Source organism: Ovis aries, chromosome 14 (assembly GCF_016772045.2).
Source record: "Ovis aries strain OAR_USU_Benz2616 breed Rambouillet chromosome 14, ARS-UI_Ramb_v3.0, whole genome shotgun sequence".
In the NCBI taxonomy this organism is placed as follows: domain Eukaryota; kingdom Metazoa; phylum Chordata; class Mammalia; order Artiodactyla; family Bovidae; genus Ovis; species Ovis aries.
This window is the reverse complement of record NC_056067.1, coordinates 23759834-23775151: the sequence shown is the minus strand read 5'-3', so window position 1 is coordinate 23775151 and position 15318 is coordinate 23759834. Positions and strand designations below refer to the sequence as shown.

Sequence of the window (15318 nt, the reverse complement as noted above, 5' to 3'; positions counted from 1 at the left end):
TAAGGGTGGAACATGATAATGCGCAGAAAGACTAGAAGCTAACTTTAGCCCATCGTTATTTTAAGATGAAGAAATGACAGTGTTAGAAACACGTGTGTGCACGCTAGGCTGCTTCATTCATGTCCGACTCTTTGGGAGCCTATGGACTGTAGCCCACCAGGCTCCTGTGGGATTCTCCAGGCAAGACTACTAGGATGGGTTGCCATGCCCTCCTCCAGGGGATCTTCCCGACCCAAGGAACAAACCCGAGTCTCTTACATCTCCGCATTGGCAGGCAGCTTCTTTACCACTAGCACCACCTGAAAGCCCATAAACACATTAGTCTCATTGAAAAGCCTGACTTGTCTGAGTGAGGCTGAACTGTGTGCGAAGCCCTTGGTCTGAGTTAGAGGCTCTGAGCGCCTGAGGCCGGGACGCGGGCGTCTCTTCCTCAGCTCCGCCCCACACCTGGCCCTGGACAGGTGATGCCGTCCCTCCCTGGCTTGGGTCGGGGCTGGCACTCTGGGAGGGCAGTGCCCACACCTGGTCCACAGTCCCCGTGTGCTGCCATCCCCAGCTACCTGGACAGCCTGGACCGGATCGGGGCCGCCGACTACCAGCCCACCGAGCAGGACATCCTCCGAACCAGGGTCAAAACCACCGGCATCGTAGAAACCCACTTCACGTTCAAGAACCTCCACTTCAGGTGAGGGCCAGGGAGACTCCCCATCCCTGGAGAGGGTGCTAAGACACGGGCGACCCCTGCCTCCCAGCCTCAGCTCATCTGGAGCATTCCTGTCTCAGGGAGCTCTCAAGTTGGGACAAGCAGTTGGATGCGAGAAGGGACCTGTGTGTACCCCTCTTTGCCACCAAGGTCAGGGGCTGTGGTGAGCAGGGAGGCTTCCTAGAAGAAGCATCCTGGAGAGGGGCTCTGAGATACAGGGAGGATTCAAGTGGACAAAGGAGGGTAGTCCTGTCCCTGCCTGACTTCTGACGGGGAGGATGGTGGATCACCCAGGTGGTCTTTGAAGGCATGGAGGCGTGGGGGATAAGAGCGGGCGAACCTAAGCAACATGTTTTGTGTGACCCAAGGACCCATGTCATCTCAGAACTAGAAGGGGCTTGGAGATCAGCTGGCCCACCCTCTCCAGGTATATAGGGGAAACTGAGACCTGGAGGAGCAAGTCTGTTCCCGAGCACAGAACATAGCTCAGGCCCAGGGTCTGAGCACCGTAGGCCCTGCCAGGGTGTCATAGCACCACCTGGGGCAGCTTGCATGCCCTGAGGCCTGGGTGCCCCTAGCTGCCTCCAGCTGCCTCCTGGGTGTGGTTTCTGGGTGTTGGGTGGAGCAGGAGGAGAGGCCAGGATGGCCAGGACAGTAGACCAGTAGACTTGAGTGAGGCCACTGCCTGGCCCTGCCCAGCCTGAGGCCCAGCCCCTGCCTGCTCTAGTCCCTCAGTCTCTCCCACTTACCGATCAGGGCAGAGGGTGTAGAGCTGGGCTGGGGGCGCCTGGCCCGCAGCAGCTGAGAGTATGTGCTGTGGAGGGGCCTCAGAGACCATCACCAGGGCCCAGTATTTCAGATGGAGAAGCAGGGTCCAAGGGAGGTGGTGACGGGATGAGGACCGGACCTGTGTCCTTGCTCTAGGTCCGCTGTGGGCTTCGGCCTGTGGCTGTTCTCCTCTATCAGCGGGTTGGGGCCCTGCCCACCCTGGCAGCTGTGCGTCAGGCCTGGGATCTTCACTCAGGGCGTTAGATGTGAGGTTGACCTCGCACTTCCAGGACCAAATCCCCTCTGCCACCATCTCCCCTGACAGCTCTCATGCCCCAGGGGATGATGCTGAGAAGGGGTGAGGGAGGGCGGGCACAGAGCAGAGAGACAGACGTTGACAGCCAGACGTCTACAGACCGACGTTGGTCTCACCCCAACTCCTGCCGGCACCCTGCACTCAACCCCTTGCTGCTTCACTGGGCCTCCACGTGGGAGCTGCAGGTCCCTGCCCACCTCCCTCTGTGCCTCCCAGGCTGCTCTGGGGTTTCCCCGGACCACAGACGTGAACAGACATGCTCAGAAAGCTGGAGGCTTGCGAAGGCATGTCCAGCCGAGGTCACCCCTTCGCAACAGCGCTGAGATGCAGGGGCGGGTCTTGGCGTCGCTGTGTGGGGCACCACCCAGTCCCGGGGCAGAGCAGTGACGGCCACCCCACCCCGAGGGTGCCGTGCTCGGTCCTCAGCCCGAAGCGAGGCTCCTTGGGAGGCTTGCTGTGTGCACAGCAGCCTTCCTCCCTGACCCCGCAGCTCGACCAGTGTCCCCACACCTGCTGGGGTCTCCCTACCCCCACCCCCAGCTCTCCTGTCTTCCTGGTAGGCTGTTTGACGTCGGGGGCCAGCGGTCTGAGCGCAAGAAGTGGATCCACTGCTTCGAGGACGTCACGGCCATCATCTTCTGCGTCGCGCTCAGCGGCTATGACCAGGTGCTCCACGAAGACGAGACCACGGTGAGTGGCCCCAGCCCGCCCGGCCTCAGTGGCCCACGATGCCTCTCGGGCAGAGCCAGCTGCGGGGGTGGGGGTCCGTCCTTGGCTTGGTTGTTCCCACCTCTCTCCTGACTTCAGCCAGATGCCTCATGATGCCAGTGCAGTGAAGGCAGCCTTGGGCCCCCTGCCAGAGGCTATGTGCAGATGCCGGGGCACGGGCAGCAAGGGCCTCTTCAGTAAACACAGCAGAGTCGCAGAGGCCGTCAGGCCAGAACCAAGTTAAGCAAATCCTAAATGAAATCAGGGTGCAGTCAAGCAAGAATTTATGTAAGACAGAAATAGCAGTTCTTAGCTCCGACAGCCCTCCCTGAGCAGTGGGCAGGGCTGGCAGAGGGTTGGGCTGTGGGCCAGGGCTCATGGTGAGTGACAGGGTGGGGGGCACAGGCCCCTCCCCTGGAGGGCGCCAGCCCGGGTTCCCACCTTCCGTCTCTGCGTCTTCAGTCTGGGGCCTCGGAGAACTGCCAGGCTGAGGGGAACTTCAGAGGGGGGCCCTCTCTGCAGGGGGTGCTGCCTTTCTCTAGGCCTGGCCTTGGTTTGCTGCTGGATTCAGGGAGCACCCTCTCTATCTTAGGGGTGTAACCATCATACCCGCCTGGTGGGGTGTGGGCAGTGGGGTGAGAATCTTCAAGGACTTGGAACCGTCTCTGGCTTAGCAGCCCTGGGCTGGTGGTTGTGTCGTCCCTGAGGGTTGTCCTGAGCCGGGGTCCCACTGAGCTGCCCACAGAGAGGTGGGCCTGGTGGGGTCTCAGGAGACAAGCACCCGCTGAGGTGGGGCTTCTGGGCCGTGGGGTCACATCCTTGGCGATCGTTAGCTCCTGTGTGTGATGCAGGCAGGCACAAACCCCTGGCGCTGAGGTTTTGGGACTGGGCTTGTCAGGGTGGGCCTTGAGCAAGGCTATCTTCTTTCCGGGTCTGTCTCGTCGTCGGTCCTGCCTGCCGGTCCCACGGGGCTGCTACTGAGGTCTGCTGGGCTTTGGGGTGTGGTGGTATGGGAAGAGGCGCCGCCGTTCGGAGAGGTCGGGCTTATGCGGTGACGGTGCCATGGTTAGATGGGGCCAGAGCCACCGGCCGGGTGGGCCGTCAGCACTCGCGCCGCATGCTGACCTGTCGCCCTTGCCTTTTCTCCTTCGGTACCTGGAACACTTCCGAGCGGGGCATCAGCGGAACCCCACAAACCCTGCTGTGTTACGGGGCGAGGCTCTGGGACCCCAGGTGTGCAGCTCTTTCTAACGCTGGCACTGTTCTCAGTGGCCTCAGGAGCCGTGGTGTCTAAGACCCCCAGACCTGGACCTACTGACTGTCCCGAAGCCCAGCTCGGCTCCTGCTGCCCCCATAAGGCACCGCACACAGAGACCACCCCAGCCCATCACTCACTGATCCACTGTTGACCCTGCTTCTGGACCCACTGTTCACAGCCCGCTGGGCCAGCGTGTGGTCTGAGCTCCGTGTGGCTCATCTCTTCTCCTTGCTGCTCCTGGGAGTGTGGTCTGAGCTCCGTGTGGCTCATCTCTTCTCCTTGCTGCTCCTGGGAGTGAGAAGCAGGGCTGGTGCAGGAAGCTGACCCTGCTGTGAGTTTGAAAGAAAACCAAGCAGTGGAGTGTCGAGGGCCCCAGGCCTCTTCCCGGAGACCCGTCCGGCTCAGGCCCAAGGCCCAAGGCCCTCTCAGGAAGGGGCGCGCACTGGCCTCCGGAGCATGGGCAGAGCAGAGGATGTCGGAGCGGGTCTGGCGGCCACGGGGTCCCAAGCTCTGTGGCCTGCGAGTCTCGAGTGAACCCAGCAGGTGCTGGGCCTCACGCTCAGACGGCCTTCCCGGCCTGCCGGCCCACCCGCCCTGTGCCAGCTCCTCACCAGCTCTCGCTCTGGCGCAGAGCCCATTCTGGAGCACCTTCCTCCTCGCCCTCCTGCTTTCACTGTCTCTGTCCCATCCTCTCCCTCAGCTCTTCCCCCATTTCCCTGCCCTTCTTCACAAAGGCTGGGTTCGAGGACAGGAAGCCACAGCATGTGGGGTTGCGAATGGGCTCTTCCTGGGTTCCTTTCCACCCGGGAGAGAGCGGCAGCCTCTCCAGAGCTCGGGTGTTGGCATCACCACTCGACAAGAGCCTGCAGAGGCGGCTCCTTGCCATGGTGCCAGTGAGAATAGCGCCCTGCCTGTGTGTCCAGGGCCAGGTGGACATAGCCCGGGGTCTAGCGCCACTGCTGACACCATGGGAGTGTGGCAGCCACCCCACCTGCTCCTCTGTAAAGTGGAGCCCATGACGAGAGGCCTCTGGGCGGCTCTGAGGACCCCTGGGGCTGGGGGCTGTAAGAGTGCCTGCGCTCGCTCTGGACCCTTCACGTAGCAGACGGCAGCTGCGACACGACTCTGCCCAGGAGCACCCCTTGAAGCCAAGTGGTGGGACTCGCACGTGCTGCCCCCGGGAGCAAGAGCTCCAGCCGCTGACCCATCCTTGGTTGTCCACCTTCCTCTCTGGTCGGCCCTGCCCCGCCCTCCCAGGCCGGAGGAAGTGGGGGTGAGAATTGGGGCTGCCTGAGAAAAAGGTGTCTGGGGGCTCCTGGAGCTTGGCCAGGAGCCGTGGGGCTGGTGGCTGCCTGCCCACCAGCTGGCCACCCTGCCTGCCACAGCCCGGACCCCTGCGGCCCTGGGCCTCATTTGCCACAACTTCTCAGCAGCAGCACCGTCACCGCCGCCTGCAGGGCCTTAACTTGCCAAACCAAGGCCAAACCCATGAGCAGATTCTGAGAGACGCTGCAAGTCGGGCAGGTATGAAGCGCCTCCTTCCAGCTGAGACCGTCAGCTAAGAGTTGAAAGCAGCAGGTTCCCAGGGCACCGCCGGGTGACTTTGCTGTGAAGCCTGCCCCTACTCCCGCGTCCCACCCTCCTCACCGGCCAGCCTAGGCTGATGCGCCCCACCTTGCCTTCCATCTCCAGCCACACGGTCCACAGACCTGGGGCGGCCGTGGTCTCTGGAGCCTGCCCTGGAGGCCCTCCAGACAGATCGGCTTTGACTTCCTGGCCTGAGACTGGTTGAACTAATTTGGAGTTTTTTGGGGATTTTTTCCCTCTCTTTCCTTCTCATGTTTTCTGGGTTTTTTATCTTCCTCTCTGTTTTAATCTGTTTTGCTGGCTTTCATCTTGGGGTTCTTCTGGCCCCTCTACTGGGAACACAGTCTCGATAAGCAGCTCACACAGAGCTGCCCCCAGCCCAGCCACGGCCCAGGCAACCCACCCGGTCCTCAACCAGACCAAGGCCACAGCAAGAGCACTCCCCCGACGCTGTCCCCCTGGTGTCTGCTTCCAACTCTGGATTAATGCGAGGATCCCTCAGTCCTCGGTTAATGTTTCCCAGCTGAATGCGTGCATCCTCCTGCCCCCGCTGGTGGAGCCGAGTGCGACCCCCTGTAGAGCCGTCTGCATGCCCCGCGGTCCCCCGTGGGCATGTGGAGGGTGGTGGGGCCCTGCCCCCGCGTGCATGGTGCATGTCCCCTCCATGGTGGGCTGGAGTCACTCCGGCGACCTCACTGCTCCCGCCCAGGTCAGCCCTCTCTGGGGAAGGCACAGTGTTGCCCCACCCTGCCCTGCTCCCTGCTCCACCCCCACCCTACCTGCGTGTCGAATGCAGCAGGGACCAGGTCCTTGTCCTTGTGGGTCCTTGCGTCTCTGTCCCTGGTGGTGCGTTCAGCCGTGTTGGCAGGCCGCCCCTCGCTTGTCCCTCTGTGTCACTGGGCGCGGTGGCTCAGGGCCCCGGCGCCACTCGGGCCTCACTCGCCTCTCCCCCACTCTGTTGCAGAACCGCATGCACGAGTCGCTGAAGCTCTTCGACAGCATCTGCAACAACAAATGGTTCACGGACACGTCCATCATCCTGTTTCTTAACAAGAAGGACATATTCGAAGAGAAGATCAGAAAGTCTCCGCTCACCATCTGCTTTCCGGAGTACACAGGTAGAGACGGCCGCTTCCCACAGGGACTGCAGGGGCCTCTCAGTTCCCCTTCCTTCCACGTGCTGCAGACGCACCAGGCTCTGCCCCAGAGGGTCTAGCACAGAGCCGAAGGCGGGTCCCCTGCCTCCCTGTAACGTGCTGTAGCAAGGGGCCTGGGGCAGCCAGCTGGGCTTCCTAGTCAGAGCAAGCAGGGCTGGAATCCTGGCTTGGCCACTTACAAGTCCTTGACCCTGGCAGCCTCTGGACCTCAGCTCAGTCGTCTGTATGTAGAGCTTGTCAGTACAGCGGTAACACCAAGATGATACTGGGGTGAAGATGGGGCTTTGAGCCAGACAGCCCAGGGTTTCTGCCCCAGCTCTGCCACTCACAGCAGGTTATACAACCTCTCAGAGCCTCAGTTTCCACATCTGTGAGATGGGTAATCACCATGATTATCCATCCCTTCCTCCCAGAGTTGCCAGGAGGACAAAGTGAGCAGGAATGAGTTGATTAGCATGGCAGTGGGCGCGTAGTAAGTGCTCACCGAACACGCTTTTGTGACCGTGTCGACAACTGAGAAGTACCCTGAGGGCACCCCACATGGGTAGTTATGAGTCAAAAAGCCTGCTGGATGCGAGAGCCTCATGAACGGTCCTGCTCACACCTCCCTGCAGAGGACACTGTGACTGACGGAGGCCGCCTTGGTCACGGTTGTGGCAGGGTCACCCAGCTGGGGTAGGTGGGCAGCCTGACCCGCCCCCGTGGAGCAGCAGCGTGGCTGGAGTAGCCCACTAGCCCACTGGCTCTGCAGGATGGCCAGGGCCTGGTCAGAGAGACAAGTGGAAGCAGAAGCGGGCATCTCCAGCCTGCCCAGCCCCCAGCCTGGAGAGCACAGGGTGAATCAGAGTCCCAGCTTGGTGTAGGGGAGCCTCCAGGCTGAACCCCAATTCCCCAGGAGTGGATGTGGGGGCCATGGCTCAGAGCTGGGCAAGTGGTGCAGCTTACTGTCTCTCCCCTTCCTCGAGATTAGGCTGACGGCCCCCGGGCCAGACCCCAGCAGCACATGGCCAGAGGCAGGCCGGGCTCAGCACCCTGTGCACACACCAGTCGGCCTGTTTAGTCACGTATGAATTGTGGAGGGTCCGAGCATCCCACCCTAGGTGACCAAGACTGTGGCCTGCAGGGCAGCAAGGAGCAAGGGAGTCAGTCACCACGGCCAGTTTGGTGCTGACGAGGTCCCAGGGACCCTCTCCCTCACCTCCGGCCCAGATTTAGGAAAGAGTTGTGGTCTAGTAGGCCCTCCAGGTCTGTGCCCCTGTGCTGAGGGGTTAGGTACCCCCCATCTCCACAGGCGTGCCCCTCCCGGGTTTCTGGTTTGCACTGTGGCTCCAAACCCAGCCCCTTCCCTCCTTCCCTCGGTGGGTCTGGCGACCCTGCCTGGGCCTGTGGAGGCTTCAGGCAAAGCCAGGAGTCCCTTCTGTTCCTCCCTGAACAGCAGCTGCTCTCCTGAAACCCCACAGAGCAGTGTGGCAGCAAGTCAGGGGGCCAGACAGTTCATCCCTGGAAGGTGGACTTGAGAAGGAGGCAGGAGGGGATGAGAGGAAAGAGGCCAGGGCAGCTCGTGGGCACTGCTGAGTGTCCACCCGGCTTGCCCAGCAGCGGCCAAGGGCGAGGGCACACCTGTCTGCTCTGAGGAGTGGCCGTTGGCAGAGGACAGCCTGCAGGGGCTGGCAGAATTCTGATCCCCTGTGAGCACTGGTGCAGGCTTCTTTGGGCAGGACCCCCAGGAAGGAAGCATGTTTGCGTCAGGAACCTGTAGGTGCATCTATAAAAGTTGAAACAAGAGTTCTATATGAAACAGCACCCCACCCTTACTGCCGCTGAGACCCAGTGAGGTCTGTGCTCTCGCTTCCTTCATGATTTAAAATGGACATGAGCCGCAGACTTGATTTCATAACCTGCTGTTGGTTGCGCTGAGCTGTCTTTAGGTTCCTCCTGCAAGGGAGTCACTAAGGGGCCTCTGGTGTCCACTCCCTGGCCTGTGGCCTGACTGGCACCCAGGTGGGGTCCTAGCCTCACCAGCTCCCGACCTGGTCTCTCCCGCAGGCCCCAACTCCTTCACAGAAGCCGTGGCTTATATCCAGGCCCAGTATGAGAGCAAGAACAAGTCCGCCCACAAGGAGATCTACACCCACGTCACCTGTGCCACCGACACCAACAACATCCAGTTTGTCTTTGATGCCGTGACGGACGTCATCATCGCCAAAAACCTTCGGGGCTGTGGCCTCTACTGAGCCCCGGCCTCGCTGCCCAGCCCCCTGCCGCCCTGCTGCCCCAGCCCACCCTGGAGCCCACGCTCCACCACCTCCCAGCCCACTCTCTGCCCTCGACAAGGAAGCGCCAGCGGCTGGCACCGGGGGGGTGGACAGGAAGCGCCCTCCACCGCCACCCTGGCCCCAGATGCCAGAACACGTGGTAACGGGGCTGGTCGGGAAGCTGAGTGCCCACACCTGCCGTAACGGGTGACTCGCCAGCCTTTGCTTCGTCGCCGGGTCTCTTTCCTGGGGGAGAGGGCTGTGGGGTCGAGGCCGCCGGAGTGGGTATGTGCTCTACATGCGGTGATTCACGCTCAAAGTCTTGGGGTCTCTTCCTGTCGTCTGAGGCTGTGCAGGGTTGGGGGCGGTGGGAGCCACTGCTCAGCTTTTCTTGGGGTCTCTCTGGTCGAGGGCAGCTCCGTCACCAAAAAGCCAGGGTGGGACCAGGCCACCAGCTGTGTGTGGGTCTGGGGGTGCTCAGGCCTCGGCCACTGCCTTCCTTCCTCCTCCCCTCGGATCTCCACCCCCTGGAGCCAGCCCTTCCTTCTCTGGGCTCCCCAGTACCCTCCTGGGGAACCCCTACCCCCGACTCTCATAGGTCTGCAAGTGCTTCTGAGACTGACTTCTTGCAGAGGTGTCTGAGCAGTGGTGGGAAGGGTCGAGTCCCGCGGTGACTGGACAGAGGTTGGTGGGGGGAAGCCGTGGGGAGGGGAGGCCCAGACTGCCATGGGGGCCTCACACCCCGCCTTTGCAGGCCCCAGGGTGGTTCCTCTACTTCTGCCCTCAGCCAGGTCTCAGGCGGTCATTCTGGAGTGTGAGGGGATGTGCTTTTTTGTCTTGAATTCAGGGTGAATCCAGTGCAAACATGCCGGGGTCCCAGGGGGCCTGGGTACTGGAGATCCTGGGGTGGAGGAGGCCCAGGAGAGGTGTGGACACGGCCCCTGTAGCCAATGTCCCAGCCTCCTCCTGTCTTGGTGAAGAAATAGAGCCTGTTCGCAGCCTTTGGGGTCCCGCCAGCTCAGAGGGCAGAGGAAAGCACGTGGACAGGCCCATCACACTGGAGTACCCTGTGAGGGGTGCAGCCTGGCCCCCCCACACACACCTAGCCCCCTCCTCTGGACCAAGAGTCCTCAGACCCCTTGGAGGAGCTTTGCTCCTGAGATACCTGAGCAGAAAAGAGTGGGGTGACTCCTCCTGGTGACTCAGGCCCTGGCTGGCCTGGGATGGTGAACACACCACCCCTTCTCTCCTGGGTGCCCCTCCTGGCTGATGCTGCCAACCCACAGCCTGGCAGACGCTCCATGTGCTTGGGTGGTGGCTCTGCCCCTTGAATGATGGCTCTGCCTGGGGAGACATATGTGCCCATGGGAAGAGAGGGGCTACCCCTTGAGGGGGCTCCAGCTTTTCCCTCCTCAGGCCCTCTGCTCCTCCAGCCCAGACACTGAGCTCTGCTCGGTCCCGGGTCAGGCAGCACCCCTGAACTCCTAGCGCAGCCCCCGACTGCCCTGCAGCCAGGAGCCCTGGGCTGCTTGTTTCCCACAGGCAGAGCTCTGGGTGGTGCAGTGGAGAGCCAGGGCACCTGCCCTAGTGCCAGATGCCCTCAGGGGTGGCTGAGCCCCGTCCCCCACCTGGCTCTCCACTGCTGCCCCTGGTCTCGTGGGAACTCGCCAAGCATCCAGGCCACAGGAGCCGCCCTGCCAGCCCAGGTCCGTTTCGGTCTTGTCTGCCTTGCTGTGTGCTGTGCCTTGTACCAGGTGCTGGGTCGTGGCAGAGATCAGGCCCCTGGAGCCAAATGCCTCCATGTCCCGTGTGGGCAGCCCAGGCCATCTTGCCCAGTGCTGAAGACGTTGCTGTTAGTTCTGGGCACCACCACCCTGGGTATGACCAACTGTGCCCCTCAGTCTGTCCTATGACCCCAGGCTCAAAAGCAGCTGACAGGCCCCATCTCTAAGGCCGTCATCCTGGAGATGGCGGTCACCAGCTCTCCTGGGCAGCAGGCAGGTGGGAGGTCCCCGGACCGCAGCCCACCCTGCCTGCAGCATTAGGAGGCTGGGGAGCTGGGTGCTTGGGGCCTTCCTGCCCCTCTGTCCCCTGGGTGGCCTGTTCTGTCTCTGCCCTGCTCAGCTTCTTGTGCTGTTCCTGCCCTCTGACCCGGGCCTGCCCAGGCGTCCCTGGCTGTCTAGTCACAGCCCCCACGGAGCAGGTGTCTGGGGTGAAATTCCCTCCTGTCCACTGCATCTCCCGTCCGCATCGTCGCAGGTGGCTCCACCCTGCGGAGGAGCAGCTGAGGTGACAGACAAGTTTTGGCTCCGTCGTGGGTGTGGGGGTGCTGGGGGCGGTGTTATGAGTGACCAGACCAGGTGGCCCCGTGTGTGGCCCCCCAGAGGCCATGCTTCAGCCCTCTGAGGGCCTCTAGTCATCAGGCCAAAGGGAACCTGGTTCTGGGAGGGGCGCCCACGCCGAGCCCTTGAAGGCTGCGCCTGCCACCTGGATGCCCGTGGGCAGCATCTGTGTCCTGTGCCGATTGCCCCGGGAAGAGCGGGCACTTGGCCTTCCCACCGAGAGCAGGGAGAGGCCCCAAGGCACTCTGGCCTGAGTGGAGGGGGCACTGCCTGAGGCCCGCGAAGAGTCTCAGTGGAGCCTCCTCCCTGAGGAAGGAGCAGGGACTGCCCCAGCCCTGAGCAGACAGCATGGCTTGGGGCCTCTTGCCAACAGCTGGGACAGTACAGTTCTGGGGCTTCCTTCCACGGAGCACTAGAGGCCTAGCGCCCTGGCCCCCTGCGCTCTCTGGCCGCAGCAGAGCCTGGGGGCCCGTGGCCACATGGGGGTTGGAGGCACAGCTCGGGCAGACGACCACCCTGGTATCTGGTGCCAGGATACCCCGGTATCTGGGCCTCCCAGCGCCCAGCGCCAACCCCGCCCCCCACCCATATCCAGCTCCACGCCCCAGAAACTGGAGGCACCCTGACCCCACGGCGGTCCTCTGTGACTCCACAAGTGCCCTCCCTACCTGGAGCCCCCACAACAAGGCTGTCCGTAAACCCCCAGTGGGGAGGACCAGGCATCAGCTCGCCTAGGCCCTTCCCTTCTGCCAGGGTGAGTCCTGCAAGGGGAGACTTCATCCCTCCCTGCCCTGGGACAGTTTCTGCCTGGTGCGTGATCCTGCCAATTCTCCACTCTGGCCCGTGTCTCTCCTGGCCCCTCCCTCTTCTCTGGCCTGACCCAGGGCAGGCCAAGCACATGCCTCTTGGTGAGTAAATCCACTGCAGTCCGGGCCCCGGCCTTTTCTCCAGACCAGGCAGTGTTTTGCCCCCTCTCTGCAAGGTAGGGCACACGAAGCCTCCTCGGGTGGCCCCTGCCCTTCCCTGAGCCTTCTGGATGCCTTCAGGCACAGCCTGGCAGTTCTCAGGAACTGAGGCCCGAGGCTCCAGCTCCAGGGCCAACGGAGATTTAACCTGGGGTGCCAGAGGCCAGCACCCCCCAGACAGTCCCCCTGACGTCAACCCACAGGCCTACAGAGAGAAGGGTCCAGCTGCCCATGGCAATGAGACCAGATAGGACAGCCAGATCAGGAACAGGGTCTGTGAGCTGCTGCCCCTGACTCCACCCTCACCCCCAGAAAGGTGAGTCTCAGTCCTCTGGGCCAGGAACAAAGTAAGGCCTTCCCTTGGGGGCTCCAGGCAGACCCCACCCCAATAGGTGAAGGCCCCTGTCGGGGGAGGGCCTGGCCCGGGCAGAAGCAGAGAGGGCCCACCCAGACCTGTGCACCCAGACCACCAGCCTGAACGCACAGCCCGTTCCCTGCAGAGCCAGCGGCTCACAGGCACCGCTCTCCTATGGCCTGTCCTCTCATTGCCCCCCACACCCCTGCACCCCCGTTCCTGCCGCCTCCCCGAGCAGCCAGGCCTCTCACCTCCCTCTCTCCTCTGCCTCGGTCCCCCTGCATCCTCCCCTCCTGTGCCCGGCAGAGGTGGGCCTGGGCACCCCCTTCCTTCCTTAGCAAACCTCCTGTCTTAGGTACAGTGGTCCCACCTCCCAGCCCCACCACCACCCACCCCATATTAACTGTAATTTTGTAAGAAGAGTGACTCGTTGGTTTAATAAATCTCTAGTCATTGTAATAATTTATTGGCTGACGTAATGTATTTATTAGTCACCTACCATTAATAAAAAGTGCCAGCTTTTTCTAGTGTGAGTGTGGTGTGTTGTATCAGTGCCCAAGTTGCTTCTGCCGGGCACCCTACCTCATGCTGCGTGTCCTGGGGCTGGACTGCGGGCCACCCAGCAGAGGGCACAGTGCACCAGGGCAGGGGGATTCCAGGTGCCAGAGGGTGTGGTGAGGGCAGAGGCTGCCCTGTCCATCCAGAGGGCTTGGCGCCAGCCACTGACCACACTCTGCTGGCGAGTGGGAGAGACAGGAAGGTGATGCTGAGCTGGGGTGGGTGCTGTCGCCTGGCTGTGACCCCTGGCTTCTTTCTCTTCTCTCAGATGTTGACATCACTTCTGAACGTGTTCTGGCATCTGTGTTCTCTGGGCAAGCATGTACGGACAGGCTGGGCTCTTGGTTCCTTGGCAGTGGGTTCCAGTGGGTTCAGAGTGATGAGCGGTGAGGCCTGCGGGGTGAGGAGGGGGTCTCAGTGCCGGCGCCTCCCCTCCCCACCACCGTCCCTGCATCTCCCTCCGTCCAGGCTCACCCCCCAGGTCTGCCCAGGGAGCCTCACTGCCTGCGGGCCCCTCTCCTGCTCTGTGCCGCTCGCTCGCTCGCTTGGAACCGGGACCTCTTCAAGGGTGTGCACTTTCTCTCCGTGACTAGACTGCGCGCTCTCTGCGAGCAGGAGCCTGTGCTGGTCATTCCGGCAGCCCCACAGACGGCTGCACATTGACCCTGCTGGTGTGAGCGGGAAGAGCGCCCGCCCTGCAGCCCTGGGGCGGGCAGGGGCCGAGCCTTAGCCTAGTGGGACTTGAAGCCGGGCAGCTGGCCTGAATCGTTCGTTTGGACCAACGCTTGGCGGCCTCCAGACTTTTCAGCCCAGCCCAGCCCATGTGCCATATGGTCAGAGTCCCTACTCTCAGCTCAGGTCTCTGTGGGGGCCTCTTCTGGTTCTGGGAGTGCCCTGGGCATGTGTCCCCAACATGCCCCCCCCACGTCTATAGATCGAATTGAGCTAGTTGGGCAGCGAGGTGGGACCTTGCCTCTGGCCATGGGCTTCCAGCTTGTGGTTGAGCAGCTGTAGGCCAAGGTGCTGCTGCGTGGTGGGGAGGCGTTTCCTGTGGAATCCTTGGCTTGGAGCGGCTCTGCTCTGCTTCCCTAGTGGGCCGGGGACCCTGGGTGTTCCCAGCCCTGGCCCCGAGCAGCACCTGCTTGACCTCCTAGGAAACCTCCGCCTGCCCGCTTCTGAACAGGCTCCACTGAAATGGCACCAGGGGGAAGTGTCATGCATTTTCTCTACTCGAGGGTGACTATGCAGTGACCAACCCGCAGATTCTGGGTAGGGGATTGAGAATGAAATGGACTGGTTGAGGCCAGGAGGATAGTAAGACCATAGGAGTCTGCCGGATTTGTGCGGCAGGTCCCAGAGGCTGCAGTAAAACCATTGTCTAGGGGCCCCTGAGGGGCAGCTGAGACCCAAGACCACCCCCTCCACCAACTGGCTTTGGCTGTAAGAACAAGGGTTTGGTGCCAATGCCTCTTCCAGGTCACCAGGATAACAACCCAGCCATGCAAGAGATGAACAAAGACATGAGGCCGGCCGTTTATTCTGACCATTTATTCTGGAGCCCACAGGCTACTCACGCTGGCCGGAGAGACCCACTGTGTTGCAGAAGCTGTGGTCTGGCCCAGAGTCGGGGCCACGTCTCTGTCCTTCCCAATCCCAGCCCTGTCACCTCTGTGTCCCCTAAGGATTAATGGGGTTAAATGACACGAGGCAGGGACGAGCTGGCAGAGTGGGACTCGGTGACAGGTGGTGGTCACTTCACATTCAAGCAGCCCACTCGGCTCCACTGCTTGCTTGTCTGTCTCCAGGGATAACGCCCAGAGATGCCCACACCACTGCTCTGCTTATTCTTATTCTGGTTAGAATAAGGCCGTCCTTGCCCAGGGCAGAAGGCTGTCCCCAGGGTCCTGCTTGATTGGGACTGCACATCCTTTTGGTTCATTTACTAAACAAACTCCTGTGTGCAAAGCAGTTCTGCACGGCTTTCAGCTATCGTGACCTGACCTGTGGTTGAGTTTGACCCAGCCCAAGGGAGTGCGGCCATCCCCCAGGCAGCCTGTGCAGTAGCGTTTCCCCAGTCCCCGGAGGATGCTGGCAGGAGCCACAGGAGGGGCCTAGAGCCCCTCTCCACTCCCGGAGGACACCCCCACCCACAGGTCAGGCCCAGCAGGAAAGGTGTGGACCGGAAGGCCAGAGCACAGATCTCACGCTCCTGTCCAGCAATCCCAACACACACACATGCACGTGTACACACACACGTGCGCACACAGACGCAGGGAGACCCTCTCATGGCTCCGGACTCTGCAGGGGGGAGGGTTGGTCTCCCTGTCCTCAGCCTTTCCCAGGGAG

General features: G+C 62.0%; 1 protein-coding gene across 5 annotated transcripts in view; it reads left to right on the top strand.

Moving 5' to 3' along the window:
* GNAO1 (G protein subunit alpha o1) overlaps positions 1-15318 on the top strand; it is a 181684-nt gene that overhangs the window by 160567 nt on the left and 5799 nt on the right. Inside the window, exons 5-9 of one of the 5 annotated variants that reach the window (XR_006056104.2) lie at positions 557-685; positions 2348-2477; positions 5187-5277; positions 6305-6458; positions 8544-8656. Coding sequence is in view for 3 of the 5 variants with exons in the window: in XM_042231648.1 (XP_042087582.1) it covers positions 557-685; positions 2348-2477; positions 6305-6458; positions 8544-8731 (601 nt within the window). In the remaining 2 variants the exon portion in view is untranslated. Of the gene's footprint in view, positions 1-556; positions 686-2347; positions 2478-5183; positions 5278-6304; positions 6459-8543; positions 12948-15318 lie in introns of those variants that run through there. The other 4 variants (XR_006056103.2, XM_042231648.1, XM_042231649.1 and 1 more) reach the window with 4 other exon arrangements.